Source organism: Bos mutus, chromosome 16, assembly GCF_027580195.1.
Source record: "Bos mutus isolate GX-2022 chromosome 16, NWIPB_WYAK_1.1, whole genome shotgun sequence".
Lineage (NCBI taxonomy): Eukaryota > Metazoa > Chordata > Mammalia > Artiodactyla > Bovidae > Bos > Bos mutus.
The window spans coordinates 6,094,418-6,119,986 of record NC_091632.1 but is presented as its reverse complement, the minus strand read 5'-3'; the positions used below and the strand labels follow the sequence as shown (position 1 = coordinate 6,119,986).

At 46.9% G+C, this 25,569-nt stretch overlaps 1 protein-coding gene across 2 annotated transcripts in view; it reads left to right on the top strand.

The window, feature by feature from the left end:
- The window catches only part of KDM5B (lysine demethylase 5B), a 73,892-nt gene extending 50,527 nt beyond the window's left edge, over positions 1 to 23,365 (top strand). For both annotated transcript variants that reach the window (XM_070384648.1, XM_070384647.1), the window contains 15 exons: positions 1,971 to 2,090; positions 2,932 to 3,126; positions 5,652 to 5,833; positions 5,960 to 6,084; positions 7,011 to 7,161; positions 7,279 to 7,393; positions 7,825 to 8,180; positions 9,159 to 9,297; positions 11,497 to 11,676; positions 12,281 to 12,439; positions 17,062 to 17,547; positions 18,874 to 18,985; positions 19,622 to 19,776; positions 20,856 to 21,176; positions 21,623 to 23,365. In XM_070384648.1, the coding sequence (XP_070240749.1) occupies positions 1,971 to 2,090; positions 2,932 to 3,126; positions 5,652 to 5,833; positions 5,960 to 6,084; positions 7,011 to 7,161; positions 7,279 to 7,393; positions 7,825 to 8,180; positions 9,159 to 9,297; positions 11,497 to 11,676; positions 12,281 to 12,439; positions 17,062 to 17,547; positions 18,874 to 18,985; positions 19,622 to 19,776; positions 20,856 to 21,176; positions 21,623 to 21,760 (2,934 nt within the window). In that variant the 3' untranslated portion in view covers positions 21,761 to 23,365. The remainder of the gene's footprint in view (positions 1 to 1,970; positions 2,091 to 2,931; positions 3,127 to 5,651; positions 5,834 to 5,959; positions 6,085 to 7,010; positions 7,162 to 7,278; positions 7,394 to 7,824; positions 8,181 to 9,158; positions 9,298 to 11,496; positions 11,677 to 12,280; positions 12,440 to 17,061; positions 17,548 to 18,873; positions 18,986 to 19,621; positions 19,777 to 20,855; positions 21,177 to 21,622) is intronic.
- Positions 23,366 to 25,569: the final 2,204 nt, after the last annotated feature.

Here is a 25,569-nt window from a genome sequence, read left to right as displayed (position 1 = left end):
AACTAATATGGTGACTTCCTGGTGGATCTTAAACACTCTCCCCACCACTCCTAATTAAGCTTATTTTAAGAGAGAATGTATTTCACGGTCTTGAGCTTGGATCTCAGGGCGCCCACTCTAGACTGAAAGGTGCTGGACGCTTTTTCCTCTGAGGCTTCTGTGCAAAGTGACACTGTTGTTTACTGACTTCCTCTCAGTGGAAACTTGGGAGACACTTTGGGAGGCCAGACTGAAATGTATAAAGTCGGAGAATCCATCTTAGTTAGCTCAAGCCAGTGTGAATGATACATTTACAGTGTTAAGTGGAATTCTTGATCTCATGATCTCGGTTTATGCTTTTGGGTTCACAAGCTAGTAAGTGGGGCAGATGGAGAGGACTTTTCCTTGAAGGATCATGAAATATTCATGGCCCAAAGCTTAGAAAATAAGGACCAGTAGCCATCAAAACATCACCATCACCTCATTGTTGGCATTTTCCATATTGATTTCCCCACCCCACATTGATGGACCTTTCTGATTTGTTTTGAAAAGAAAAAAAAAAAAAGCAAAAGTTAGTCCACTCAGTCATGTCCAACTCTTTGTGACCCCCACGGACTGTAGCCCACCAGGCTCCTCTGTCCATGGAATTCTTCAGGCAAGAATACTGGAGTGGGTTGCCGTTTCCTTCTCAGAGGATCTTCCCAACCCAGGGATCGAACCCAGGTCTCCCGCATTGCAGGCAAACTCTTTACTGTGAAGGAATTTTAAGCACTGGGATGAGCTGGTAGCTGGCTTTAGAAGAGACCTCCAGCCCAGTTCTTTAATAATCGAGTAAACCATATGGGGCTAGACTCTGGATCCAGAGAGGCAGATGAATGAAATTGTGCATTTTAGGGACTCACAATTTAAGAGAAAAGACAGATAATGTTTACACAGACAATGGAAGGGTGGTGTGGTTTGACAAGGGTGTCACCTCTGGAGAACTGGAAAGGGCTCATGAGGGCGTTTAGGCCCAGGTGTGGGGCTCTGAAGAAGTGTAGTGTACGTGGCACAGAGTTGGGGAGGGAGGAGGCAGTCCTGGTGACAGGATTGTGTGGTGGTTAGTGGTCTTCACACTTTGCCTGTTGGAGCCCTAAGAGCATGTTGCAGCATAGGGCTGGGCCTCAGCCAGAAACTGCTTGTCCTCATGGCCGGCCTGGCTGATGCTCAAGAACTTGCATTTCCAAACAAGTTCCCGGTTGATGTTGCTGCTATTGGTCTGGGAAGTACATTTTGGAGAACCACTGGTGGAGGCGTAGGTGTGCAGGCTCAGTCGTGTCCATCTCTGCAACCCCATGGATTGTAGCCCACCAGGCTCCTCTGTCTATGGGATTTCCTAGGCAGGAATACTGGAGTGTGTTGCCATTTCCTACTCCAGGGGATCTTCCCAACCCAGGGATCGAACGCATCTCTCTCCTGTGTCTCCTGCGTTGGCAGGCAGATTTTTTTTTTTTTTTTTTTACCACTGTGCCACCTGGGAAGCCCCTGATGTTGTTATTACATAATAATTGGTTCAGCATGATGATTTAATACCTAGAACAGTTCGGGTGTTTTTTGGGTGAGAACAGTTGGAAAAGAGGAATTGGTGGGGGTTAAGTTTGAGGCCCAAATCAGGAAGAGTTCTATATGGAACGAGATCCTTGAAATAGAGTGGAATTTCTTTAATGGGTGGTAGGAGATCCTCTACTATGATATGGTATGATACTATTTAGAAGGGTGTGTCCTGATCCTGGATATAGCCAGATTGTTGTGGTGTAAGCTGTTTTCTCTTGAGATACTTACACACCTGCAAGTCTGAGTAACCACTCCATCTTGTGGCAGAAACAAGTATCTCTAGGTAATACCCACCACACTTGTTTGCCTGCCCTTTCTGGAAAATCATCTGATTCTCTGTGCCCAGAGTGTCTTTCATGAGAAATGTCACTGAAAATCTCCAATTTTTGTCTCCTTAGGTTTACCGAACCAATCAGTGTGCTGGGGAGTTTGTGATCACGTTTCCAAGAGCCTACCACAGCGGTTTCAATCAAGGTTTCAATTTTGCTGAGGCCGTTAACTTCTGCACTGTTGATTGGGTGTGTGATTATGACCTAGTGAGCCTTTTGACATGTATTGTTTTTCCTGCAGAAGTGGGTTATACTTTCTAGTTGCTTAAACCAGTTGCTGCTGAGATGGCAGGTCCGCCAGTTGTATATCTTCCAGCAAGAAAAGGCGCTAGCCCGCAGTGTGAACCCAGGGCCTGGTGAAGAGTCTGTTGAGTTATGTTTTGCTTGAAGCTCATATCTCATTGCAAACTAACAACAAACATTTCCAGTCTGAAGACTGTACACTGACTTAAATTATCCAAACACAGTAATTTTTAATGATACTTGATTTTAGATGGTTGTAAATTGAATTTTTTTATATTAGTATTAATACTTTTCATTTACTTAAAAAGAGCTGTCTAGTTTTAAGTGAGTGTGGTGTTAAAGCTAATAAATTGTAACCTTGTTTCAGTGCTTTTTAATAAAAACAGTACTACTCACCTCTAATTATTTTCTGTACAGTAATAATAGTTTTTAGAGCATTTTTGCTCTCTGAAGTAGGTTAACCACACCAGTTTCACACAGTTGCTTCAGGAAATGTGAAGATTCATATTTCTGATTAAATTCTACATTGTTGTAGACAGTAATGTCTCAGTAATACTTTGGGTTTTTAAACCCTGTTATAATTAAGGTCCCTAATAGCCAGATCTTTGAGGTGCAAAGATTTTAAAAGGTCCGAGGCTTCTTTGAGTCTAGTTGTAGGGTTGATGTATGATACGGGCGATAACCCGAGATGTGATATTTGTTTGTTTGGTAATAAAAGTCAGGGGTCTTTGGAAACAGGAAGGTGTCTCCTTCCGCACATCACATGTCTTCCCTTCTTTTGGCGCAGCTGCCCTTAGGCCGGCAGTGCGTGGAGCATTACCGTCTGCTCCACCGCTACTGCGTGTTCTCCCACGACGAGATGATCTGCAAGATGGCTTCCAAGGCGGATGTCCTAGACGTTGTAGTGGCCTCAACTGTTCAGAAAGACATGGCCATCATGATTGAGGACGAGAAGGCACTCAGGGAAACTGTTCGCAAATTGGTAAGGTTTCTGGAACTCCCATCTGAATGTCATTGGGTGTTACTTAGTAAAGTCCTTACACACAGGACCATTCTACTAGATACATGATAATGTTTCATCATGCTTTTAATTTCCATTTCTCTAGTGGCTGACGATAGAGGACACTTTGTCACGTTCGCTGCCTGTGTGTGCGTCCCTTGGGTGCAGCGTCTGCTCCCTTTGTCTGGCTGTGCCCCTTTTCACGGGTCTGTTGTGAGGCTCCTCTCTATTTTGACCATAAGCGCTCTGCAAACACTTTCCTGCAGTTAGTGGTTTGTCTTTCCATTTGCTTAGCGGTGTCTTTCAAAGAACAGAAGTTTTTCATTTTGATGAAATTCAGTTTATCATGTTTTTTTGTTGTTGTTTGTTTGATTTTAATGAATCTTTTTTGGTGTGCCTTCCTAAGAAATCTTCGCCTAACCTAAGTCACAAGCGTTTCCTAGTGTGTAGACATCTAGAATTGCTAGTTTTAGTTTTTATATTTAAGTCTTTAATCCTCTTAAGTAATTTTTATTTATGACAAGTTGTGGTTGAGAGCATTGTTTTTGCATATGACTCTCTAATTGTTCTAGCACCATTTCTTGAAGATTCTCCTTTTTCCATTGACTTGTCCTGGCACCTTTGTTGAAAATTGACACGTGTGGAGCTACTTCTGTACTCTGTTCTAGTCTGTTAGCCTATGCATTTATCCTCTTGCTAATGCCTTAAGGTCTTGATTACTATAATTTTCTACTAAGTCTTGAAGTAATTTGAATCCTCCCAACTTTGCTCCTTTAAAAATTTTTTTGCCTGTTTCAGTTCCTTTGCTTTTCCATATAAAGTGTAGAGAATCAGCCTACTAATTCTACCAAAATGGCTGTTGGCATTTAGATTGGAACTGCATTAAATTCACAGATAGTTTGGGAGAGAATTGATCTTTTAACAATACTGAGTCTTCTAATCCATGGACATAGTATATCCCCTCATTTGTTTAGGCCATCTTTTTTTCTTGGCTGTGCTAGAAAGGCTGGGCATTTGGGATCTTATTTACCTGACCAGGAATCATCCCTGTGCCCCTTGCAGTGAAAGTGGGGAGTCTTATCCACTGGACCACCAGGGAAGGTCCCTATTGAGGTCTTCTTGGTTTCTTTCATTCCGTGTTTCGTGATAATACTTCAGAGTTTTTTTCCAGTTTTTTATTGCTGGCATTTTAAAATACAGTTGACTTTAAAATACTCTATCCTGACTGCTTCCCAAACTCAATAGTTCTTATAGCTTTTTTGTAGATTCTTTAGAGACAGTCATATCCACAAATAGTCATATTGATTTATTTTTTAATGTGCCTCTTTAGCATGTTGGCTCCCTGGAGCCCACTGTGAATGAACAAACCACTTGCTCGCCTTCCCCTGATATTGTACAGTTCTGGAAACAGTGCCCAGGGGGCTTAAGTGTCTTACCAAGGTCTTCCATCAATAGTGGTAGCTTGTTTTTGCAACTTGGAGAACTCATAATTTTTTTTCCAGATGTGGAAATTTGCAAATTAAAATTGAGTGGACTAATATGATTTATTCTTAACCAAAATTCATAGAGTTGATCCTTAATCTTACTTTAAACAAAAATCTTAAGACATCTCCATAACAAAGTCCTTTTTAAGAATTAATTTCAGGTTAGAACCAAAATTTATTTATTAGGTTTTTCCTAACTTTTCTCATGAGCAGGATGTGAAATGGTCCAGAGGTTGAAATACAGAATGAAAGAGTAAAACAAAGGAGCTGGCTGGTTTATAAACATGAGTTGGTCAGACTCTGCATTCTCAGGCTTCGGTTGGACACAGTTCCAGATAAGGAAAAAAAGTGGTACAAGTTCAATTTTTCCAGAACAAAAGATACATCCTAGAAGGGCTTGTCGTAGGTGCCCACATCACAGTAGAGACATACTGGCTCAAGACCTCATTTTTCTTGACACTTGGTTATGAGATACTTTATTTTGCCTTTAGTCTCTGTGTCACAGATTGTCGAACCTTTTCCAGGAGCCGAACAGACCACTCATTGGCTTCCCATCCATAGTTCCTGCATGGTAGTCTTCTCTGCTTGCCCCATCTTCTTTCCTTTTATTTATATTTGTTATTTTTATGGATTCTCTGAAGCCCTATATAGCATTTCCTCTGCAGTAGAATGTATTTACATTTCTTTGCTCTTATATATACCCAAAACATGGGCAAGGCCAATTGTGAGTAGAAGCAGCAGCTAATCTAAGTAGTTTTATAAGCCTGTGAATAGCTATTCTCATATTCAGATCAGTATAGCCAAACATAAGGACCTACTTTGTCCAGAAGAGATTGTTCCAGATAAGTGAAATAGGTTAACTTGCCCACATTTACTGGGTGCACACATTTTTAATCATGCACTCTCTGTTTTGGTAAGGTTTTCTCTGTGTCGTGTTTTTAAAGCTCAACTATTGCATGTTTTTCTTGGGAGCTACTGGGTGATATTATCCTTTGGCGATCTCTAAAGTACACTTTATTTTAGGGAGTAATTGATTCGGAAAGAATGGATTTTGAACTGTTGCCGGATGATGAGCGTCAGTGTGTGAAATGCAAAACCACGTGCTTCATGTCTGCCCTCTCCTGCTGCTGCAAACCTGGCCTGCTTGTTTGCCTGCATCACGTACAGGAGTTATGTTCCTGTCCTCCTTATAAATACAAACTGAGGTGAGTAGGAAGAATGAGTTTTCTCCCTGTGGAAAGCACTGACTGTTTAGTTTAGGCTTTGTGACGTTGGCATCTGATTCCTTCAGGCCCACGTATCTCAAAGCCAACCTGCTCTTCTGTTTCCAGGTACAGATACACTCTGGATGACCTCTACCCCATGATGAATGCACTGAAGCTTCGAGCAGAGTCTTATAACGAGTGGGCCTTGAATGTGAATGAAGCTTTGGAGGCTAAGATTAATAAGAAGAAAAGTATGTGGTATACAGAAAGTGTGATTTGGTGATTGACAAATTGGGACTGATTATAATACAGTCAGCAAACAGTTATCAGCAAACATTACTTGAAGCAGCCTGATTTAGCTCATCTGTCCAGCCAGGCTTAGAGCTTTAGTACAGGTTTTAAAGCCAAGAGTGAATGAGGCAGATGTCCATACATCAAAGTGAAGTCTTAATATAGGAGTTCTGAAAGATTGTATTTTTAACAAAGACAGTGTTATTACAAAACATAATAATTCTTACACGTCTCTGTCTCAGAAACAAAAGTATTTCACATTTTATATGGAACCTTAGAAAAGGTTTCTGTTTGTTTTGCCTTTTTTTTTTCTTTTTTTTTAACTAGCATTCATGACACAAACAGTATATCCTTAAGAGTCAGTGAAGTGTTTGTTATTACTTTTTAGCTCTAGTCAAAGTCTCTGTCCTCGGTGTTACCTTGAAAGTCACTGCTTCCCTTCGCATCTCTTCTCTCAGTGGTTCCATTTGCTTTCCTTTCTGTAGCTCAGCAGGGTCTCTGCCCTCTCCTGTTCCAGGGTGCGTGCAAGTTCAGTCTGTAAGCTGCTGGTTCCCTGCCAGCTGCAGTTAGATAGATGCAGGAGGAAAGTGTGGCTCCAGCCATAGGAGGATCTTCATGTGCTCTGTCCTGACAAGTCAGGTGTTCTTTGTTTCATAAACTTGTCTATGTTAAAGGGCAGCTCCAGGCACTTTATAAAGCCCTCCACTCTCAGGGCACCCCCCTGCCCCGGCCCCCCCAAAAAAAAAATCAACAAATTTATTAGAGGGAGAGCATTGCAAATATCCATAGATAAGAGCTGATAAAAATCAAACCTCCCCTTCTGTATTTCATACCAGAACTTCATATATATTGATCACAGAAAAGGTGATCTTTTCTTTATTTCTAGGCCTTGTCAGCTTTAAGGCTTTGATTGAAGAATCTGAGATGAAGAAATTTCCAGACAATGATCTTCTACGTCACCTCCGCTTAGTCACACAGGACGCAGAGAAATGCGCCTCTGTTGCCCAGCAGCTGCTTAATGGCAAGAGGCAGACGAGGTAGGCTCTGTGCACACCTGGTTTGGGTGTGGACCCCTGGGGAGTCTGCTGTGGCTGGAGTCTGGGGTGCTGGCACACCTGTCCTCACGCAGCCTTCTTGGGCCTTTGTCTCTCTAGATACCGGTCTGGTGGAGGGAAATCCCACAATCAGCTGACCGTGAATGAGCTCCGGCAGTTTGTGACCCAGCTGCACGCCCTCCCCTGTGTCCTCAGTCAGACACCGCTGCTGAAGGTGCCCGGATGGGGGCTGCCCCCCTCCTATATGTGGTCATCCTATATTTTGTAAATAAGCTCAGTTGACATGATGAAGTCCTGTTCTTGAGTGGTTAATTTGTACATCTGTTTGCAAATGTGTTTAATATTAATAGCAGCTTGAGTGGTACATGTTGATAAAGAGATTGTAACAGGCCTGCAGTGGAGAGACGGTTGGAAATTTTTACCCTGAAAGTGACTACCGGCTACTCATCACAGCTGCCATAAATCTGCTTAGAGCCACTTGTTCTAACTGCCAGTTGGCTTACGCATGGTCATGTTTATGTGTATTGTTGTTGGAGTCAAGTGAGATGGCAGAGGGTCATGTTGAATATGCATTGAAGATTCTAAGTTTGCAAGAAGCCAGTTGCTGAAATTAGTGTTTTGATGCAACAACCTGTGTTTTTTTAGGATCTCTTGAATCGTGTAGAAGATTTCCAACAGCATAGCCAGAAACTGCTCTCTGAGGAGATGCCCAGTGCTGCTGAGCTGCAGGACTTGCTGGATGTCAGCTTTGAATTTGATGTTGAGCTCCCCCAGCTTGCTGAGATGCGTGTCCGGCTGGAGCAGGCCCATTGGCTGGAGGAGGTGCAGCAGGCTTGCCTGGACCCGAGCTCCCTCACCTTAGATGATATGAGACGTCTCATAGACCTGGGAGTGGGCCTGGCCCCATATTCAGCCGTGGAGAAGGCTATGGCGCGGCTTCAGGAACTGCTCACAGTATCAGAGCACTGGGATGACAAAGCCAAGAGTCTCCTCAAGGCCAGGTAACTGAGCATGGCCACTCCTCCCCTGGGGAGGGCTTGTGCTGGGTCCATGCTGGGCAGGACCAGGCATTAGGGTGTGATCCAGGCACAGCAGCTGAGCTGTGCGTGTGGAAGTTTAGCTGAGATGTTTGGAACTGCTTTGGAACTCGGTCAAAAGAAGATTATTATTTTTTTCTTGATTTACTGATTGTGAAATGAATGGTTCAAATGGACAGTCATTTTCTAGAAGTGGTTTAATGAAATTTCCCTGGATCTCAATGGGAACATCTTTGAGGAAAGAAAACATTTACAAATAAGTGAAACTGTTTAAACCCACAGTTAATGAAAGAGACCCCAAGGAGTCTTAAAGAGAAACATGTGAACATCGCAGTGTGCAGTGTCTGTAAAGGGATGACAGTGCTGTGAGCCCAGCATCACTGCTGTTGCCTCATGACCTTGTCTGTACTTGAGGACGTGTTGGACTCGGGCTGACCATCTGAGGGGAGAAGATGGTTCCTCCTCATCTTGCTTTCTGTCTAACAGATCTTTACTGTTGGAGCTGACAGCATAAAGTACAAGGGACAGCTATTTTCTGGATGTTATTGTTTAATCCTGAAATAGTGGTCATTGAGCAGAGGACACAAAAGTTTTGGGTTCTGTGCTTTGGTGTGGTGATATCCTGGAGATTTTTACTTATCTTAGTGGAGCTGTATGAGTCTTGATAGTGTTTCTAGTTTAACATGGAATAAATTATCCCTAAGCTACCTTTTGCAAACAGAAGTTTATGGTTATTCCATTGTCAAATCAGAACTAAGTAGAACTGAGTTATTTGCCTTAGTCTTATGTAGATAATTTGATGTCTTGTAGTTACTTTCCATTTCAAAAAATTTATTTGCAATTGTGAATTTCCTTTGAAGTGGTTTTTCTGACTTCTCTGATAAGTAAGCCACGAGAAGTGCGAGTCGCGCGGAGGCTGAGTACAGTCTTTCTGCTCTCTAGGCCTCGGCATTCACTGAACAGCCTCGCCGCCGTGGTGAAGGAGATTGAGGAGATCCCCGCACACCTGCCCAACGGCGCGGCGCTGAAAGACTCTGTGCAGAGAGCCAGAGACTGGCTTCAGGAAGTGGAGGCCCTGCAGGTAGGTTTCCAGAGTCTCACAGTGCCTCTGTGAAGAGCAGGGATGGAGCGCTGGTGGAGGGGCATGCGCTGGGTTTCATGGCGCGTGCCCTGTGTTTGGGTTGGCCACGTGACTGATTCTCTTCTACCCCGTGTAGATGCCCTTGCCCACCCCACCTGTTGTCCTCACCAGTTGGCTTAATATGTAAGGCTTAGATAATTTCACTAACCTTTTCTGGGAGCTTGGGAGCCTCCCATAACAACAGTCTTAAGTACTTGGTTGGTGTTGAAGAGAAAGGGCTAAAAATGAAATACAGTTGCTAATCTTTGACCAGTATGGCTATCTCTTGCTGGCTTACCAATTGCTTGAAGTCTAGACAGTGAAGAGCAGGCGACTGAGTGAGTAGTGATATGTGCTTCCATGGCCAAACTGGGTAGTGAGGTCCAGGACTTTTACCGTACAAGTAGTGACTTAAAAGTGCTTATCTGTCCCTGCAGAGGAAGTGAGGCTTAGCATATTCTGGAGTAACTCTCCAGAGAATCAGCACAAAGTATCTGTGGCTCTGTGCTAGATGGTGTACTTACTGAGCCTTTACCTGTAAATTAAAATGGAAAATTAAATTGGTGTGTAGCATTATTAAGGTACAGCTGGAATATACCTTAATAATGTACCTTAGTCTGGTGTGCTGCAGTCCATGGGGTTACAGAGTCAGACAGGACTGAGGGACCGAACAACAACAGACACAAGACACACTGTTCTGTGTTTCTCTGTTTCAGTTGGGCGACTGCATGTGAAAAGGGGTTGCTGGGGGTGTTTTCCTTTTTCTCTCTTATCATCATAAAACAGCAGGTCTAACGGTCCTATTGAGAAAAAAAGGTCTTTGAATTACTTAATGGGCTAGGTTTTTAAATTTTTAATTTATATTGTTCTTGAGTCTCAAGTTCTGTTTTGTTGAAGCCATCAGACTCTAGGAACAAAATATCATCTGGTTTTCGGAATATCTGCATAATTTAAGTTGTGCTAATAGACCAGTTGCTAATGAGAAATGCCAAATAGGACAGCTTAGCCAGGTGTTTTCACTGAAACATCTGGACGTCTATTCTGATTAATAGGGAAGAGAAGATACGTTGTTTGATAAGCATTACGTAAGGAGTGAGTCCAGCCAGAGGAAGAAGCATGGGAAGTGTTTGCTGTGCACAGAAACTTCCCCAGTGAGGTTTCTGATGCACGCTCTTGTCTGCCATTGTTGGAACCTTCGTGATTGCAGCCTTGGTCCTTGCTTTCACTCATGGTTGCTAGCAGCCAGAAAGTGAGGGTGGTGGCAGAAGTCAGGGAGAGGTGAGGTATGAAACCAGAGGAAAGGACATGCTTCCAGGTGGGTTTGGTTCCCTTCACCTGTTTTAATGTATGTGCTACTTAGTACTGTGTCTGCAACAAAGTCTGTCGATAAGGACAAAAAGCAAGTTTTGCTCCATTCCTGAAATAAGAGCTTGGCCTTGAGTCATGTATGTAAGGACTAGCAGAGAAATGGGACCCACGACAGGGCGACCCCTTGTGTTCGGTGGATCGCTTATATTAGAATGCCGCCCAGCTGTGTTTTACACACAGGGAGTGCTCTGTATGCTTCAGAGTGTGGTCCCAGTACAGCCACAGCAGCACCTGGGAAGTTTAGGAATACAAATTCACATGAACCCTTCCCTAATGAACTGAATCAGAGATCTGGGGGTAGGGCCCAGGAAGTTTTTAAAACAAGCTTCCCAGATGGTTCTTAATAATAAAATTTGAGAGCCAGTGTTCTTTCTCAACTCATTTTAGTTTTCCTGAATAATCTATTAATTCATTGTCAGTGAATGGAGTGAAATACTGTTTTGCTGCTTTTCGTTCTCTTAAGTCAGTATGGAAGTCCTTTGAGTTATTACAGGTTTACATTTCTGTTGAATTTTTTTCAAACCAACCAAAATGACAGATGAACTGAGAAAGGGTATAAGCAGTCTGAACAAAGGGATGGCAGCGTATGCCAAGTCCACAGTTGTATCTGTGGCTCCAGCACGAACCAGGCTCTTACTTGGTGACTGAGTGGGATCCCCAGGGGCCTTACCATCACCACCACCAGCTAGCCGGCAGGTTTGGTCGACATCACTCGTGAGTTTAGTATGTTGAGATCATGGGGGCTACTTGGCGCACTTCCACAAAAGTGTTCTTTTTCCTTTGACTTACTAGGCTGGAGGACGTGTGCCAGTGTTGGACACGCTGGTGGAGCTTGTCACTCGAGGCCGGTGTATCCCGGTGCATCTACCCTCGCTGCCGAGACTGGAGTCCCTAGTAGCTGAAGTTCACGTTTGGAAAGAATGTGCTGCTAATACATTCCTGACTAAGAACTCGTCCTATTCTCTCCTAGAGGTAAGTTTGCACTCAGCCCACTCACAGCCCCTTCCTTATGGAGGGGGAACACTGGCTGACCTATGCTCTAGGAGTTAGTTTCTGAGGGGAGCCAGGGAGAGTCTTCTGAATTTCACTGGAAACTTAGAAGAATTTTTGAATGTTTTCTGCATATGTTTGGGGATAGCATTCACTAAGGAAGAAATATTCCTCTTTGAAGTTCCTTGGTCTGTTAAAATTGAACATTTAACCTTGGCCATGCTTCACCACTTGGATTTGCCAAGCTTGATAAAAGATCTCCACCTCTCAACATGATTATAGTTAACACTTGTAGTTCTAAGCTGATGCTGGTCACACGTTATGACTGAGTCGGTACATTTTAGTTTTCTTCTTTTTACTTACTGTTTGAGTGGATCTGAATCAAAAGTCTGTCTTTTTGTGAGATTTCCTTCATCCTTGCTTCCTTCCTCTGTAGAGTAGGATTTCTGGAATCAGGGTTGCATGTTATGCAGAAAATATAAGGAAATTCATGTCCTTCCCACTGCTTAGGCTTTTATTTGGGAACTTGGTAATGCTCTGTGGTACACCAGATAAATCACAATGGCTGTGCTTTGTTCCACATCAGGTGCTGTGTCCTCGATGTGATGTTGGCCTTTTGGGATTAAAGAGGAAGCAGAGAAAGTTAAAGGATCCCTTGCCAAGTGGCAAGAAGAAGAGTCCCCGTGTAGAGAGTCTGAGCGACCTGGAGAGAACGCTGGTGGAAAGCAGAGAGACGGCCCCAGCTGTGCGTGCCGGCGCCCCTCCTCTTTTCTCAGGGGGGAGGGCTCTTTCTAGGTCTTCCATCTTTATGGGTATATTGGGAAGGCAAGTAGGGGAGTGACTTTCAGAGTGCTCTGTTTTACCCAAGCAACTTTAGGAAAACTGTCATTTGTAAAGGTTTTGAATGGAAGGTGCCTTCGAGGCCTCCCAGACTCAGAAACACTTCCCAAGCCTGTAGCTTGGTCCAGGGCTAACAGGTGGCCTGCAATGCCAGCTTACTGTTAAGTCTACAACAGGACATACACTGGAAAGGGTACTGGGTACTCCTGAGTCTGATCTGCTCTTAGCGTAAGCACTGTGGATCCAGAGAGAGTGTCATCTTCAAGAAGATGAAGCGGTATCGAGCTAGTGTTTGGTGAGCACAGTATCAGATCAAAAGAAGAGAGCTATGGGATCTGGATGCTTTAGAAACTTGCCAAGTTGGTACAATTGACCTGTAGTATTAGTCTCAGGTGTGCAGTAGAGTGGCTCAGCATGTGTGTATATTACCCAGTGACCCCTGTATGAGTCTGGTTAATAGCCATCACCACACAGGTGTTTGTTTTTTTTTTTTTCTTGTGATGAGAACTTTTAACATCTACTCTCTTAGCAACTTTCAAAACTATAACATAGTATTAATGACTATCTGGAGTAGAAAATGGCAACACACTGCAGTATTCTTGCCTGGAAAATTCCATGGATACAGGAGCCTGGCCAGCTATAATCCATGGCATTGCGAAGAGCTGGACACAGCTGACATATTCCCCAGAGAAGAGAGCACAGTTTCTTTTTGAATTAATGACTATAGTCACCATGCTGTATGTCGCATCCCCAGGATTTATCTTTACCCTTTGATCCCCTGCACCCATCTCCCGGACCAGTTGCCTCTGGGAACCGCCCATCAGTTCTCTGTGTCCGTCAGTCCAGTTCAGTCCCTCAGTCGTGTCCCACTCTTTGCAACCCCCTGGACTAGAGCACACCAGGCTTCCCTGTCCATTACCAACTCCCAGAGTTTACTCAAACTCATGTCCGTTGAGTTGTGTCCATCCAACCATCTCATCCTCTGTCGTCCCCTTCTCCTCCCGCCTTCAGTCTTTCCCAGCATCAGGGTCTTTTCCAGTGAGTCAGTTCTTCACATCAGGTGGCCAGAGTATTGGAGTTTCAGCTTTAGTATCAGTCCTTTCAATGACTATTTAGGACTGATTTCCTTTAGAATTGACTGGTTGGATCTCTTTGCTGTCCAAGGGACTCTCAAGAGTCTTCTTCAACACCACAGTTCAAAAGCATCAATTTTTCCGTGCTCAGCTTTCTTTATAGTCCAACTCTCAGATACATACATTACTACTGGAAAAACCATAGCTTTAACTAGATGGACCTTTGTCGGCAGAGTAATGTCTCTGCTTTTTAATATGCTGTCTAGGTTGGTCATAGGTTTTCTTCCAAGAAGCAAGTGTCTTAATTTCATGACTGCAGTTACCATCTGCAGTGATTTTGGAGCCAAAGAAAATAAAGTCTCTCACTGTTTCCATTGTTTCCTCATCTGTTTGCCATGAAGTAATGGGACCAGATGCCAAGATCTTAGTTTTCTGAATGTTGAGCTGTAAGCCAACTTTTTCACTCTCCTCTTTCACTTTCATCAAGAGGCTCTTTAGTTCTTCTTCACTTTCTTCCATAGGGTGGTGTCATCTGTATATCTGAGCTTATTGATATTTCTCTTGGCAGTCTTGATTCCAGCTTGTGCTTCATCCAGCCCGGCATTTTGCATGATGTACTACTCTGCATATAAGTTAAATAAGCTGGGTGACCATATATAGCCTTGACGTACTCCTTTGCCAATTTGGAACCAGTCTGTTGTTCCATGTCCAATTCTAACTGTTGCTTCTTGACCTGCATACAGATTTCTCAGGAGGCAGGTAAGGTGGTCTGGTATTGCCAGGTCTAAGAATTTTCCACAGTTTGTTGCGATCCACACAGTCTTCTGTGGGGTGTTTTTTGGTTTGTTTGTTTTTTGTTTTTTTTTTAGGTTTCACGTGTAAGTGAGATCATATAGTCCTTGTCTTTCTCTGGCTTATTTCACTTGGCGTAATGCTTTGAGTTCGTCCGTGTTGTTGCAAATGGCAGAACCCTTTCTCTGTCTGTGGCTGGTAACAGCCCATTGTACACACACAGCCATGCTTCGTTTCATCCACCAGTGGGCGCACTGAGGTTGTTTCCTATCTTGGCTGTTGAGAATGATGCCGCCTTGGACATGGGAGTACAGGTAATCTTTTCCAGTTAGTGTTTTTGTTTCCGGTAGATGTGTTACTTGGAAATGGAATTGCTGGTCGTGTGCTGGTTCTGTTTTTAGTGTTTTGAGGACCCTTCATACTGTTTTTCCACAGCGGCTGCAACAGTTGACATTCCCACTCCTAGTGCAGGGCGGGGTTCCCTTTTCTCCACATCCTCGCTGACACCTGTTATTTCTGGTCTTTTCGATGATAGTCATTTTAAAATATGTGTGAGGCGATGTCTCAGTGTGGTTTTGATCTGCGTTTCCCTGATGGTCAGTGGTGTTGGGCGTCTTTGATGTACCTGTTGGCCATCTGTTCGTCGTCTTTGGAGAAATGTCTACTGGATCTTCTGCCCATTTTAATTGGATTTTTGTTTTTGGTAGGGATGATGGTGTTTGTGCTGTTGTATTATATAAGTTCTTCACGGATTTGGGGTATTAATCCCCTGGATCAGGTTACAAGTTGCCAATACTTCTCCCATTCTGTAAGTTGTCTTTTCATCTTGTTGATGATTTCTTTCCATGTGCAGAAGTTTTGTAGGTTGATGAAGCCCCTTTTAGGATGGTTTTGAAGCACAAAGCCTTGTCCTTCCCGGAGCAGGAACATACCTGCCACTGGACCTGAACTAAAGGGTCTTGTCCTTGGGCCAGAACACCTTTCCAGTCTGACCCTTCATCGTGGCCTGACTGCTCTTTTGATTGACGTGGGATTGCCCTGAAGTGTCTGTGTATTTTGACATGGACTGTCCTTGGCGTATTCGTCCCTTCCCTCAGATTGTAGTCAGATGTGGCTGCCTGCTTATCATTTCGATGCCTCCAAGATGCTGCTTCCACTGTTAACACGGTTGGTGTTTGTAACGGCACTGTCTGGAGCCTCGCCTGGCTCTGCACGTTACCTGTTGATCACTGTGTCACCGCATAGCTCTGTATGCACTGCCTGCACATTGCTTTCATCTACAGAAATAAGAGATTTTCTAAATACAGCAAGGGTTTGTTAGGTGGTTTATTCTAGATCTTTTTGTTTCTTACCTAAACCCTCATTGATACATTTTTCTCCTCTAATCCAGAAACAGTGGAGCATCAGTCTGGCCTTAGGACTCAGGTTCCTCATCTGGTGACTGGGGGTGGATCTCATCATCGGAAATGGTTTAGCTATGACACATTAACATTTTAAGGACTTGGAAATAGAGTTGGGAAAGAAATGGTTCTTGTAAGCCTTTAGTTTTTGCTTCTGGTGGGGAATGCTAGTTTTAAAAATCTGTGCTTCCTCTGTGTTTCTCTTCAGTGAAGTATCAGGACTTGGGTTGTCTGGCCAACTTGGGTTGTCTGGTTGCTGTGAAAGGTCAATGTGTTATGTGCCGAGGGGATAGTGCTTACTCTTACAGAGCTGGTGGCTTTAATTGGTCTCCCTTAAGGCAGTTCTACCTCATGGTGAGCGGTGAATAAATCTGTAAAGCCTGGACTGACTCACGTAGAGATCTCACATGTGGATAATTTGTACATACTGGTGAGGAACATGTTCAGTGTCACTTCAGCTTTTTACTCTGAAGCTAATTATGCTTGTGTTTTCAAGTTGCTTATACAGATTACCTGATCTCGGAAGTGAGATGTGGCTCTTGTTTTAATAGAGAAAAGAATATAGCAAGTATACGTGCCACTTCCTGCAGAAAAGCAGCTTGCTTTTGTCTCTGCCCAGTGGCCTCATAGCATGCCCCTGTGCATGTGTGTCTGAGGGAAGCTTGGTGAAGTGTTCCTGTTCAACTTCTTCACAAGGGATCCACTTTCATTATGTACGGTTCATGTGTCCAGTACACCTTAAGGCCTGTTGTTAAAGGCAGTAAGAGAAACAGGTTACTATGGCATCTTAGAGACTTTCTCATCTAAACTACTTTTCTAGAAGATCACAAAAGTTAGTGGAGCTGCATACAAAGCTCAGAAATGTGTCCATAGACAGTGAAAAACCTGAGTCTTACAAGGGAGGGATATTTTCTAAGAGATACATGTGCAGAGAAGTTGGGCTTGGAACAACGGTGTGTGTTAGGTAACTGCTGACAGTGTGGTTTGCTGAGTGGCAGCCAGAGCGTCTGGTCACATGGCCATGGGGTCGTCACGCAGCCCTGTGAGGCGGGCACTGTTCCCGACTCGGGTTATACCTGTGGGCGTCCCACCACAGTGAGCGGAATGTTGTCCGAGGCTCCCCCACGCCTTAGTGAGGCAGAACTGGCGCTACACCCAGAGGCTGCTCTGGAGCCCAGTGTTCCTCACCGCCACGACCCTTGAGTTTGAGAAGACGGCCGAGGTCTCTGTGCCATCGTCCTTTATTGCCTTCTCCTGTCTAGATGGCAGCACTCGGGGAAGCTCGCGCACGAGAAATGGAAGCCTTGCAGTCTCTCCGACAAGCCAATGAGGAGAAACTGCTGTCGCCTGTGCACGATGTGGAGATGAGAGTCTGCGTGTGTCAGAAGGCCCCCGCGGCCCCCATGGTCCAGTGTGAACTCTGCAGGGATGCTTTCCACACCAGCTGTGTGGCAGCTCCCAGCATTCCACAGGGCCCCCGAGTCTGGCTGTGTCCCAACTGTCGGAGGTCAGAGAAGCCTCCACTCGAGAAGATTCTGCCCCTGCTGGCCTCCCTGCAGCGCATCCGCGTCCGCCTGCCCGAGGGAGACGCACTGCGGTATATGATCGAGAGGACCGTGAGCTGGCAGCACAGAGCCCGGCAGCTGCTCTCGTCAGGGCACCTCAAGTCCTTGCAGGACCCAGTGGGCTCAGGACTGTTGTGTGGCAGGTGGCAGGCCACAGCAGGACAGGTGCCAGAGACCAGCAAGGTGAGCCTGAGCCTTCTTTGCTGGTCTGCAGACCGTGCTCACCTCCATGCCTCTGTGGCTCTGGGGGCTACTGTTAACGAGCGCCCAGTGTCCTTGCAGGGCTCTGCGTGCCTGCCACGTCGTTTCTTTCCTCTGCTCCCAGTAGTCAGTCTGTAGAGCAGATTTCACCTGTTCATATATACATATGATTTCCCCATTTGTGTGTATGAACCTAGGTATTTTTAATAGATATACTTAAATTTTTTTTTTTTTTTTTTTTCCACGTAGCTATTTTTTTTCCTGCTTCCTATCATGTAACTCACTGAGCAGAAAGGGAGAGTGCCTCCTTCTGTGTCTTGCTGCTTTTTGAGGAAAAATTAAGTTTTGAAGCATCTTATGTATCATGTTGCTTCAGAGGGGAGGCAGTGGGTTCCATACTATCTGTGGTCTTGCTGCCAAAAGCCTGATTCTTGTAACCATGACTTTGGTGGTGGGGGTGGGGTTCTGTCTTCTTCCACAGAAGATAAGAAAGCATAGTCAGGAATGCAGGGTTTAGTCTTATAAGGTCCACCCGATGACTTCCAAACGTTGTAGACTCTCTAGCAGAATCACTGCACCTCCCTGGTGCTGTACCAGCAGAGGCCTGTGATTTGCAAGGGCTGAGTGAAGTGCAGGTTAGACATACGGACAGAGGGTTGGTTCTGCGGTATTTGTTATCTTTCTTTTTTTTTTTTTTGCCCCATTTATTTCCATCTTCTGAAATACAGTGCCTGGCACTTAGCAAATGATATGTTTAAGTTTTTGCCTCATAGTTGAGTTGTGGCTATTCAGACAACCTAGCCTACATTGGAGACAGTTGTGTCCCTTACACATGACGTGCTGGGAGTTTCCTTGTGTTAATAAAGGAGAAAGACACAACTGCTGTTTGCTCATTTGTGGTCAAAGGACTGCTGTTCTAGCCCCTCTGATAAGCTCTGAAGAAGGTGGGGACATGAATGTGAGTGCTGTTTGGCAGCTCCTCGGTTTACCCAAAGGGCTGCATGTCTGTGTCAGGCAGGTGAAAATCTCCCCCAGGAATTCCAAGAGGCTGTGTGTCCATGCAGAGAAAATGACTTATTGCCCAGTAGTGCTCTTCACCTCTGAAGTCAGTCCAGGCACAGCCAGGGAGGCCAAAGGCGTGGTGAACAGGAGTTGGCTGGCCAGATCTGAGATGCCAGAGGCTTGTTTCAGTTTGGGAAAATCAAGTCCTCTGCTATATGCTGCCTGATAACCCAAGCTACTTCTGTTAGGCTGGTGGTCGTCTTAGTCCTGGAAGAGCCTTACTGTGAGATGTTTTCCTTCCATCAGATATCTCAGCCTCCTGGCCCCACGTCCTTCTCCTTGCCCGACGACTGGGACAACAGAACCTCCTATTTACACTCTCCTTTCTCCACTGGTCGGAGCTGTATCCCCCTCCATGGTCTGTATTGATTATCATCATCATGATCATTGTTGTTGTTATATTGAGGGCTTGAATAGTAACAAGTGATATTGCAGTGGTTTTTTGTTGTAAATAATCCAGAACTGTTAAAAAATGACTTTATTCTTACATGTGGGATATGTGTTACTGTGTACTTGAAAGGTTGGGGGAGAATCCTATTTAAAGGCTTATAAGTGCAAAAGAAATAGAAAGGAAAGCTTTATATCCACTGCTTTCAGGGAGGAATGGGTTCAGCCCATGTCAGCTGATAGTTAAACAGCAAGTGGTATGGTCAGATGCTCAGTCACAGGTTCACTTGTTGCTTCATTACTCAGGAGACTTGAGGGGGCTCTTCGAGACCCTGCTTCTCTTCTGTCCCTCCTGAGGGTGATTGTCCCTCAGGAGTTCTACCTGGAGCCCTGGCCTGTGCAGAATGCCCGGCCCTGTGATAGCTGTCCAGGCAGAGGTATCTCTCCTGCATCAGCGGTAGACTCAGTCTCATTTGGGCCTGTTAGGCTGTAGCTCTGGGCACATGAAGTGGCTTCATTTGACGTGGGGCGGGTAGCAGGCAGGTGGGCGGTCCTCCTCTTCTCATGTCACAAGGAGTGTCCCCGTGATCTGCTCTGGTCTTGACAGGTATCAGCCCAGAAGTGAATGAGCTGCTGATGGAGGCCCAGCTGCTCCAGGTGTCCCTTCCTGAAATTCAGGAACTCTACCAGACGTTACTCGCAAAGCCGAGCCCTGCACAGCAGGCTGACCACAGCTCTCCAGTGAGACCCGGCAGTGAGAAGGTGGGCATTGGGGTTCGGCGTTACCCCATCTCGATAGCACAGGGATGAGACGCTGTCTTTGATCCAGGAAAGGATGCAGACGACAGCTGGGCTCGCAACCTGGATTCTGATACTGGTTTTTAAACCACTATGCGAAAAGTTTTTCTTTTTCATAAGGTGCTTCTCATCATTTCCATGTGATAATAGCTAGAAACAGGATTATTCTTGTATAAGAGAAATCCTGTTAGATGAAGATGTAATTACAGCTGGACAGGCTTTCATTCTTAGAGTCAGCGTGTAACAAATGCTGTAACTCTTCTAAACTGAACCTGACAGCTGTCAGGACCAGGTGACTAGACTAGGAGGGCACGTTGTTGTTGTGTTTCGTTCTTTTTGGCTGCACCACAGGATCTTAATTCCTTGACCAGGATTCAAACCTGTGCCCCCTGAAGTAGAAGTGGGGAGTCCTAACTTCTGGAGCTCCCAGGAAGTCCCAAGGGGGCCTGTTTCAAGTGCTAACTTAAAGTACTAAGGTCCTGTTTCTCAGCAGCGTAAGATGCTGCTGCTCCTGCATCCTGTTAACGAAATCGCTGACCCCTGAGGATATAGTCGGAGCAGGAAGACAGCATAAGGGTAGACACTGGCGTTTAGGATTGATTTTATCGTTGCAATACCAAATAGTGCAGCACATTACCAACTGTGCTCAGTTAAAAGCACCTTTTTCCTCTAAGGGGAGGAGACGTCCTTTACAAAGGACGGTATCGGCCTGGTTTCTTAGCCGTCTGTGGGTCAGCACCTCCCAAGAAGCTCTGTGGACGTCAGGCATTTGCTCGTGTATTTGGCATCTCCCACCTCCCGGCACTGCTGGGCTGATGTGAGACAGTTCACATTGGTGACACTTTTGTTCTCCAGTGTTTGATGGGCTGAACGGCGAAGTTAGGTGGTCCTGTGGGGTGGGGTGGGCGGGCAGGGCTGGGAGCGGGGGCAGCCTGTCTTGGTTTCATGGGGCGCACCTGTTGCTCATGCCTGTGGGTGTTGACACGGCAGCTTTAGTGAGAGGCAAACCGCGTGCTAAACTGGGCTTGCCGTCTTCCACCCAGAGTGACGGCTGCCGAGGGAAGCGAGATGGAGCCAGCAGCCTCGAGAGCAAGCTGAAGAGACGCCTGGAAAGAGAAGGCCTCTCCAGTGAGCGGTGGGATCGAATCACCAAAATGCGGGCCCCCAAAAAGAAGAGAATCAAACTGAGCCACCCCAAGGACACGGACAGTCTCAAGTTAGAGAGAGAGTGTAGCTATGAGTTGGCCCCCTCTGCCGACACGCAGTCCCTGCCCTCAGACTCGTCCTCCTCGGAGCAGGAGGACTCTGAGGACGAGGACGCCATCTGCCCGGCCGTGAGCTGCCTGCAGCCAGAAGGAGATGAGGTCAGTGAGGTTTGGGCCATGGAGGACGTGCGTTCCCTTAACTCAGAACCCTGCGAGCGCCAGCTCGCCCGGCCGGGTCTCTCTCCTGCTTACCTGCCTTGAGCCCATCTGAGTGGATTGCTCACCCTCCCCTACTGGTGTCTCTGCTCTCACAGCGCTCCTGGGTCTCCTCCCTTTTCTCGAAGAAACTCTTCCTCTGCCCTTTCCTTTCCTGCTCCTCCGGCTCTCGCCACCCGGCACTCAGAAGGTGGGGGGGTGCTGCTGTCGTCCCTTTGCTTACTTGTCACGGGGCGGCCTGTCCTCGCCCCGCGCAGCCACCGCGTGGAGAACAGCTCAGCCTGCTCGCCTGGGCTGCCGTGCTGGAGGTCCCGTGAGGGGCAGTGGCTGCCCTGGCTGCCGGGCCTCTTCTCCCCTGAAAACCCCGTCTCCCTGCTCTCTGTAACCAGGTGGACTGGGTCCAGTGTGATGGCAGCTGCAGTCGGTGGTTCCATCAGGTCTGTGTTGGTGTCTCTCCCGAGACGGCCGAGGAGGAGGACTACGTGTGCGTGCGCTGTGCGGAGACGGACGTGCCGGGCCGGAGATAAAACCCGCAGAGCCCTCCTCGGTCAGGGCTCGGCCCGGGGACTCCCAGTTTCTCAGCAAAGCTGCAGGACTGGCGTTCAAACCAGCCTGTGAACGGTGCTATTTCTATTCCTTACGGGATCATTTTTCCAGAACTCTTTGAAAAAAAGAAAAAAAAAAACGACAAAAATTTTTTGACACTTTTTGTATTTTTTTCCTTAAGAGCTGTTTGTGGTTGTTGAGGTTTGAAACGCTGACTGTTTTTGCAGGGGTTCCCAGCAGTTTGGAAGGATTGGCGCTTGCACCTTTTCATGTACAGCATTAAAATCTTACCTCTTCCTGGGGTTTACCGGCTGAGTCCAACTCGGTTTCAGTGCCCAGAAGGGCCCAGTAAATCCTCATTTGAGGAATTTCTCTCTCGTTTACTCTGTTACCATATTGGGGAGCTTAAGTTTTTCACTTTTGAGGTTTTTGTTTGTTTTCTTTATCCACTTTTGTTTTCCCTGGTAGACTAGGTTTATTTATCTAAGCAATAACTTCCATGTTGGTTTCAGTGGCTGGAATTAAAACCAAACCAACTTCCAAACGGTGTGTGGTGCTTTAGCATCTGGCGGATGTCAGAACACGGACGTCTGGCTTCTGGGGTCACTGGTGAACTGGTGACAGAAGAGGCTGCTCCCTAAGCACCTGTCACAGCTGTGCTGGCTCCCCACCCCCCAACCCCCCGCCTGCTCATTTGGAAGCTTGTATCAAGTGTTGCGGTTTATAATGTGGAATAAATCCTTGGTCCTAACATAACACTACCTGCTGGTTATTCAGAGCCATCAGCCTACAGCTGCTTCTGCCCCTACCTGTGGGCCGTGAAGAACCCGAGGAGGGCTTGCTTTTGCCTCTGCCCAGCCAGGCGACAGCAGCAGCTGGTGGTAGCCTACAGATATTAGGGAATTCTTCTGTATCCTGCTCTGTCTGGTGGGCCACATGCCTCCAGTCCCCATTAACAAAGACCCCCCTTCCTCCTGTCTTCACGCACCAGAACCTGTCTTGAAAGCCATCCTGTTTTTAAATAAGCTTTCTCAGAATGTTGGCAAATCATTCTGTCCCTGTGTCAATTCCAATCCTCAGATGAGCCCTCCTTGGGGGAATGATGTCTTTATTATATTTAAATTGACAGGAAGTTTGGTTTCGGGTTAGGAACTCAGAAGGCAGAGTCAGGAGAGTGCATCCTCACGGAGGCCTAGGAGAAGGTGGGTCCAGGGAGCACTTGTGAGCAGCCAGGCTCCCCTCCCACTGGCCTTCCTGTCTCTGACTAGCTGCTGTTCCCGATCGTAGGTGGGTCCCAACCTTTGCACACGATCGTAGGTGGGTCCCAACCTTTGCACACCTTTTCTTCTCAGAGGACCCGCAGTGGAGAAGATGTTCTGGTGAACAGACTCTGACTTGCTTTTCCTGTCCTGTTGCTAATACCCACTTTCCCCACATTCTATAGCCATAAACCTGAAGATGGGTAGAAACAGCGGTCTTTAATAAAACAACAAAAACAGCAACAGCAGTCTGTGATGTAGCAGAGATTTACATGTGTACTACTCCCTTTTATGCAATTCAGATAATTAAATCTCTTTAAGAATGACTGAAGCGTCTGCAGTTTTCCCAGAGTTGTCGCCATATTTCTCCTTACCTTATGGGTCTGTGGGGCCAGTGGAGGAGACTGTCCGGGGCACGGCCTGGCGGTAGAGCAGTTTGGGCCTTTTTGTTTAATTCGCATGTAGTTGATCTACAGTGTTGCACCAGTCTGCTGGTCTTGGCCTTTGTAAGTGTCCAGATCCTTAGAGCCCCTGGCGTTGGTGCAGGATGCTGACTGTCCCAGTTCCACAGAGAAAGGAAGCTTAAGGCCACACTGCTCCTGGAATAGAGCCTTGCCTGTGGAGATCTTCTCTGCCCGTCTGGGCTGCCCTGCTCCTGCCCTGCCAGCTTTTCTTCTTCACCTGGAGGGCTGTACATGATCCCTGACAGTAGCATCCTTGGTGCTAGAGATTCTCTGCCCCTCGGGGATGGGGGGCAGGAGTGTGTGTAAGCTGTCCCTCCCCGGGTGAGACCACCGACCTTTCGTACACGATGGTGCTGCAGTTGGGGGCGTGTCGCGGGCTCACTGATAGCTGCTGGTGAGGAACCTGGCCTGCTGCATCTTCAGCCCCCCCCCGCACCACCTCTTGCCCGCGTGGCTGTGCAGCGTGAAGATGCAGACCTCCTGGTCACCCCTGTTAGGGACGCACCACGATGCTGGCAGTCGTGTGAGCTCTGAGGCTGCAAAGACAGTCACACAAGCGAACTGACAGCTTCCTGTCTCTGGTCTGCAGCCGCTTGAGGAGGAAGAGGGCCGAGTGCTGAGTGAGACTGGCGTCTGAGCTGGGAGGGCCTGTGGACGGAGCGCCTGGTGCGCCGCCGCCTCTGGCGGCCGGGGCTGCTCGTGCAGCACGGTGGACCTGCCTGTGTGTAGACTGCCCTGGAGGAAGACGGGTTTGGGCGGTCTGTGAGGAAGGTCTGCCTCTCTACTCTTCATTCCAGCGCCCTGGGCGTAGGGGCTTGCTCACCCTCAGAGTGAACCTGAAGCCGGAGATGCCGCCTGTGCTTGGGGTTGACGGAAGCCTGCTGCTTGGTGCCTGTGAGCGCTAGCGACAGGAGGCAGAGGCGCTGGTGAGGTTTGGGGTGCTTTGGCAGAGGTGTGACGTGCGACACACTTACTTTGCTAGCACATCCACCATAGAAAGGAGCACGGCCTTTGGGTGCCTGGACGGGGGTAAGCCTGTGAACAGAGTGGGTGCCTCCTGCACTGGGTGAAGCCTGGCTTCTCTCCACCTCTGGTTGAACTCTTGTCACAGGCCCCTGCCTCTCTGTCTTGCTGTGATCTTGATGGATAACGCAGCATTCCATTTACACCCCCTTGCGGCTGGAACCCGCCTTGGTTGGAGTTCACTGCCCGTGGGTGGTGTTCCAGGCTAAGTCCTTTCAGGGTTTCCCAGCTTGTGACAGACTGGAATGGACCACAGATAACCGTGTCCTGTAACGGGGGGCAGAATGCACAGCAAGGGTCCGTGCCCGTTGCCGTTCAGTCACTGTGCCAGTCTGTGCTGGGCATTGGCTTGTGTTAGAAAGGCCTTTCCTTGGTGGAAAGATGCGGACAGCACATCCCTTCCACTGGACTTGACCTGTTGGGGAGAAGCACTGAGGAGAGGTGAGGAGCCCGGTGCGCCGCCCTGAGCAAACAGGGGGATGGCTCCCGCCCTCCACCCTCCCGTCCAGCACATGGCTCCTGAGAGCCCCTCTGCTCCTCAGGGCAGTCCCTGAGAAGCTCCCTGGACAAGACCTCGTGTGAAGTCACACCACCGTAAATCCAGTTCCAAAACATAGAGTCCACGTGTAATGTGTGCGTTTCACTTCTTCCAAATCGGTGTGTACTCTGCCGTGTTTCAAGACTGCTCACGCAGGCGTTTAACCTTCCTGCCGGGGGCGTGGAGCCTGCAGACGGTGGCCCAGCCTGCTCTTCTGTCCTGGGCTACTTGCACTAGGAGGAGGGGCGCGCTGTGCTCTTATTTTCAGGAGGACTCACTGAGTTGGATGGAGGAGTGTGATTGCGAGGTCGTGGGCCTGGTTCAGGTGAGTGGAAGCCAGAGGACTATTCTGTTTTCCTTGAACTGGAACACAGGAGAAAGTTAATGGCTTTTCTCAGGGAACATGGTTATTTGCTCTATGGAAAATAAATGCCCAAGACACAGTCTCCCTGGAAGCAAATGCAGCTCCTACAAGCTGAATGTCGGGGACGCGGCGGGGGCTCAAG